Consider the following 5,980-nt stretch of genomic DNA (forward strand, 5'->3'; position numbering starts at 1 on the left):
TTTCACGACAGTGACATTTTAAAGATTGTACTTCGTTTATTGTAACATTTTGATTGATATTTAAGTGATTGCAATGTCATAGCACGGGTACTGACCACAGTCACAAACACTATTATATCAAAGTAGATCTATACCAAACACTGTTATGGTATGGATAAGGTCAGCTGGTACTTGTAGTCCCAACATTTAGTGGTTGAGATGTCAGAGGGGATAAAGTGGAACATTTGAAGCCAAGTGTCCCCAAGAATCACCACAAAGACTATAAAGTTGGTGTTACTACACAAAGCGATTATCGGTCATAACTAGGCTGTCTCTCTCATTTTCTCTTAAAATACATAAGTGCTGTCTTTGTGCTTACACAGTAATAATTCCGCCACTGTCGCCACAAAAAGTGATCCTTTTACCCTTTTGAATGTTGCTGCTAGGGCATAAAAATATATATTTTTTTCAGCTATATGCTTTACAGCAAGCCCCATGGACATAGACAACAGCAGACAGAAGTTGCCTCACTAACATGAAAGGGAAAAATTATATTGGGCATACTCTGTGACCCAGGGATGGGTGGGGGCTGAGCTGTCAGCCTCATCTTTTGTTTTATTTAACTACCTCACTGGTGTCACCTTTCACTATAACTCTGTAGAGATGACATAACCATTAAATGCATATTTATTTGCATGTATGTCCAGGGTTGCTGCACGTCAATAAAACCCCACATATGCGATGTTGCCAAGCGAAATCATGTGGCCCGTCCCAGCACCCTAACGTTGAACCTCCTGAGGCCCTTCCCAGCCCTTTTTTCTGGATGCCTTTCTTAGTCTGGCCTCTCGCCATTGACCTGTCTGGCATGGGTGACCCCGCCAGGAGTATGACTCCCACCAGCTTAGCACATTGAATAATCAAGGCACGCAAGCTCCCTCACCACGTCAAGGTGAAGGCACCATGAGGGAGCCCCTCCACCCTAACCCGATTATTCACACCAAGCCTTAATTTACCCATCCATTGCTATATTGTGGACCACTCGTGGCACCCTTTTAAGTCCAGGTCTGCCCCACCCCCCAACACGGACCCTCCCGATACCCTTTTCAGCCAAGGCCTGTCCCAGCCCCCTAACGAAGACCCTCCCATCACCTTAGCCAGCCCCATATCGCTTTAGCCCCCTATGCAGACTCTCCCAGCGCCTGCCCCAGCCCCCTACTGCGAATCCTCCGCCGCCCTTCCCAGCCCAGGCATTCCCCAGCCCCCTAATGCGGACCCTCCCGCCACCCTCCCCAGCCCAGGCTCGTCCCAGCGCCCTAATGTTGACCCTCCCGGCACCCCTCCCAGTCCAGGCTCGCCCCAGCCCCCGAACACGGACCTTCCCAATGCTCTTACCAGCCCAGGCCAGCCCCAGCGCCCTAATGTGGACCCTCTCAGCACCCTTCCCAGTCCAGGCCTTTCCCAGCCCCCTAGCACAGACCTTCCCAATGCTCTTCCAAGTCCAGGCCCGCCCCAGCCCCCAAACGAGGACCCTCCCGGTGCCCTTCCCAGCCCAGGACTGCCCCAGCCCCCTTACTTGGACCCTCACAGCTCCCTTCCTAGCCCAGGCCCGCCCCAGCCCCCTAACATGGACCCTCCTGATGCGCTTTCCAGTCCAGGCCCACCCCAGCCCCCAAACAAGGACCCTCCCGGCGCCCTTCCCAGCCCAGGACTGCCCCAGCGCCCTAACATGGAACCTCCTGGCACCCCTCCCAACCCAGGCCTGTCCCATCCCCCTAACACGGACCTTCCCAATGCTCTTACCAGCCCAGGCCAGCCCCAGCGGCCAAACGAGGACCCACTCGGCACCCTTTCCAGCCCAGGCCTGCCTCAGCCCCCTAACACGGACCTTCCCAGCGCCCATCCCAGCACAGGCCCGCCTCAGCCACCCTAACGCAGAACCTCCCGGCACCCTTCCCAGCCCAGGCCAACCCCAGCCCCCAAAGCAGACCCTCCTTCCACCCTTTGCAGCCTAACGCAACCCTCCTGCCACCCTTTCCAGCCCAGGCTTGTGCAAGTCCTCTAACATGGACCCCCAGTGCCCTTCCCAGCCCAGGGCCGTCCAAGCACCCTAATATGGACCCTCCCTATGCCCTTTCCAGCCCAGGCCTGCCCCTAATGCAGACCCTCCTGGTGCTCATCCCAGCCAAGGTCCACCCCAGCCTCCTAACATGGACCCTCCCAGCACCCATCCCAGCCCCAGGCCCCTAACGCGACCCTCCTGTCACCCTTCCCAGCCCAGGTCTGCTTCAGCCCCTTATGCAGACCCTCCCAGTACCGTACCCAGCCCCCTATTGCTGACCCTTCCCACGCCCTTCCCAGCCCAGGCCTTCCCCAGACCCCTAACACGGACCCTCCCACCACCCTTACAAGCCCAGACCCACCCCAGCCACCTAACGTGGACCCTCCCGTCACCCTTCCCAGACCAAGTCCGTTCCAGCCCCCTAACACAGACCTTCCAACGCTCTTACCAGCCCAGGCCCCCATAAGGGGACCATCCCAACGCCCTTCCCAGCCCTGGCCTGCTCAAGCCCTCTAACATGGACCCTCTCTGCTCCCTTTCCAGCCCAGGCCTACCAAAGGCCCCTAATGCGGACCCTACCGGCGCTGATCTCAGCTAAGGCCCACCCCAGCCCCCTAAAGCAGACCCTCCCAGCACCCATTCCAGTTCAGGCCCGCCCCAGCCCCCTAACGCGATCCTCCTGTCCCCTTTTCCAGCCCAGGTCAGCCCCCTAACGGGGACCCTCCCAATGCCCTTCCCAGCACAGGCCCACCCCAGCCTCCTTACCTGGACCCTCTCGGTGCCCTTCCCAGCCCAGGCCCACCCCAGCCCCTTAAATAGAACCTACCAGCATCCTTTGCAGCCCAAGCCAGCCCCAGCCCCTAAGCGCAGACCCTCCTGGTGCCCAGCCCATTCCAAGTCTGCCGCAGCCCCCTAAAGTGGACCCTCCCAGCGCCCATATTAGCTCGGGCTCGCCCCAGCCCTCTAACGTGGACCCTCCCAGCGCCCTTCCCAGACCAGGCCCACCACAGCCTCCTAACGAGGACTGTCCCAGTGCCCTTCCCAGCCACCCTAATGCGAACCTCCCAGCACCCTTCCCAGCCCAGGCCCGTTCTAGCTGCCTAATGCGGAAAATCCCATCACCCATCCCAGCCAAGGCCCGCTGCAGCCCCCAAAAGTGGACCCTCTTGGTGGCAGGCCCAGGCCCGACCCCAGCCCCCCAACGCAGACCCTCCTGCCATTCTTCCCAGCCCAGGCCCCCCTTAGCCCCCTAACGCGGACCCTGCCAGTGCCCTTCCCATCCAAGCCCCGCCCCCTAATGCAGACCCCCCCCCAGCGCCCTTCCCAGCCACCCTAACACAGACCCTCCCAACGCCCTTCCCAGCCCAGGCCCGCCCCAGCCCTCTAACACGGGCTATCCTGGCGCCCTTCCCAGACCCGCCCCAGACCCTAATACAGACCCTCCTGTTGCCCTTTCCAGCCCAGATCTGCCTCAGGCCGCTAATGCGGACCCTCCCAGCGCTCTCCCCAGCCCAGGCCCGCCCTAGCCCCCTAACGCCTACCCTCCCAGCGCACTTAGCCCAGGCCCGTCCCAGCCCCGTAACACGGACCTTCCCGGCACCCTTCCCAGTCCCCTAAAGCACCCATCCCAGCCCAAGTCCGCCCAAGCCCCCTAATGTGAACCCTTCCACTGCCCTTCCCTCCCACCGCCCCAGCCATCTACCACAGACCCTCACGGAGCCCTTCCCAGGCCCCTAAAGCAGACCCTCCTGGCGCCCTTCCCAGCCATTTAATGTGGACCCCCGTCACCCTTCCCAGCCCCCTAATGCGGACCCTCCGGTTGCCCTTCCCAACCCTGGCCTGTCCCAGTGCCCTAACTCACGCCCACCATTGCTCATGTCAACATCCAGAAGCCATCATAACTCTCCTCCTTCTGTGGTTGGCACTTCATCTTCAGTACTGGTTTCTGAGCAGGAAGGAACATACTGAATAAAATGCCTTTGATGTCCATAGCAATCAATCAGAATGTGACCTTTACTTTTTAAGCGCTCAGTACGCTTAGACTGGTTGCTGTTGGCAACAAGGAGAGTTTGCATTTTTCACCTACAATAATCCAATCACTGCACAGCTTTCTTTTATTTGGTTCTTTAGAAATGAGAGCTGTTATTGGTTGCACGACACACGCTGTAAAAAATAAATAAAAAAACAGTACCAGAATATCTGTAGTTTATCAATCCACTTTAGAAAATACGTCATAAAAGAGATAAAAAAGTCATATACATATAACACTTGGTATCAATAGAAACTACAGATCTTCCCGCAAAAAAAAAGCCCAAAACTAGCTCTGTCGTGCAAAAGATAAGAACGCTATGGATCTTGCAATGTGGCGACAGTTTTTGTGGGTTTATGCAAGGAAGATAGTTCTATTGCGCCAAAGTGATAATAGTTTAAAAAAAACCTACACAAATGTGGTATCGCCGTAACCGTAGTGACCCAGAGAATACATGTATTATGTTATTAGTGACCGCCGATACGGATTTTTACGGTGATCACTAATGGGCTCTATTCTGCTGCCATCAGCTCTTTATGGCGATGGTGCAGAATAGTGCAGAGGTGCCGGTAATGCCCGAAGCCCCCTCCTCTCAGCTATCAGAGGTAGCTGAGGGGTTGGGGCAGAGTGTGGGCTCAGTCCCGGCCAGTCCCCTCACCGACGATCGTTGTTATTAACAGTATAAGGGCGGCAACCGGTAACGGGCATTGCCAGCACAGCTGAACGCTTTCATCTCTTCTCACAGTGAATCCACGGTGAGAGGAGATGAAAACATGTCCCTCCCTGTCCCCAGAATTAACCTTAGTGACCTGGTCACTGACCCTCCCCTCCCTGGGCGGCCATCTGATCAAATATGGCTGGCGCCATCACTGTGAACAGACTCTGTTCACAGTGATGGATTCCTAAAAATGATCAATGCTCCATTCTCTCCACCACCGGAGGTGACGGAGAGCATGGGGCAATGATCGGGGACCACCCAGTGTGGTCCCAGTACAAGTGATGAGCGGTATATACTATATACCGCTGATCGCTTGTTCCAAATGGTGCCAGCACTTTTTTAGCCGTCACCAAAGTCAAGTGCCCCGGATTACCTGTAACCACCCCGGATTACCTGTAACCACCCCAGATTACCTGTAACCACCCCAGATTACCCGTAACCACCCCAGATTACCTGTAACCACCCCAGATTACCCGTAACCATCCCAGATTACCTGTAACCACCCCAGATTACCCGTAACCACCCAGATTACCTGTAACCACCCTAGATTACCTGTGACCACCCCAGATTGCCTGTCACCACCCAAGATTGCCCATAACCACCCCAGATTACCTGTAACCACCCCAGATTACCTGTAACCACCCTAGATTGCCTGTAACCACCTCAGATTGCCCGTAATCTCTCCAGATTACCTGTAACCCCCCCCAGATTGCCTGTAACCAAACCAGATAGCACGTAACGACCCCAGGCAGCCTGTAACCATCGCAGACAGCCCGTAACCATCCCAGATTGCCACAGACTGCGCGTAGCTACCCCAAATTGCCTGTAACCACCCCAGATTGCTCGCAACCACCCCAAATTGCTCACAACCACCCCAGATTGCCTTTCACCTCCCCAGATTGCCCGTCACCTCCCCAGATGGCCTGTCAACCTCCCCAGATTGCCCGTCACCTCTCCAGATTGCCCATCATCACCCCAGATTGCCCATCACCACCCCAGATTGTCCATTGCCACCTCAGATAGCCAGTGAACACCACCAGATTGCCCGTCACCAACCCAGATAGCCAGTGAACACCACCAGATTGCCTGTCACCACCCCAGATAGCCAGTGAACACCCCCAAATTGCCCATCACCCCCTAAGATAGCCAGTAAACACCCCCAGATTGCCCGTAACCACCCCATATAGCCAGTAAA

General features: G+C 56.2%; 1 protein-coding gene across 1 annotated transcript; it reads left to right on the forward strand.

Annotated features, from left to right (window-relative positions):
- The first annotated feature begins 1,159 nt into the window (after positions 1-1,159).
- On the forward strand, positions 1,160-1,909 carry LOC138786501 (uncharacterized). The gene has a single exon (XM_069963486.1). The coding sequence runs from the start codon at positions 1,160-1,162 to the stop codon at positions 1,907-1,909; it is 750 nt and encodes a 249-aa protein (XP_069819587.1).
- The last annotated feature ends 4,071 nt before the right edge of the window (positions 1,910-5,980 follow it).

Source organism: Dendropsophus ebraccatus, chromosome 3, assembly GCF_027789765.1.
Source record: "Dendropsophus ebraccatus isolate aDenEbr1 chromosome 3, aDenEbr1.pat, whole genome shotgun sequence".
NCBI classification, from domain to species: Eukaryota; Metazoa; Chordata; class Amphibia; order Anura; family Hylidae; genus Dendropsophus; species Dendropsophus ebraccatus.

Coding starts and splice junctions, on each gene's coding strand:
- LOC138786501 (XM_069963486.1), top strand. CDS start 1,160: ATGCAGACTCTCCCAGCGCCTGCCCCAGCCCCCTACTGCGAATCCTCC.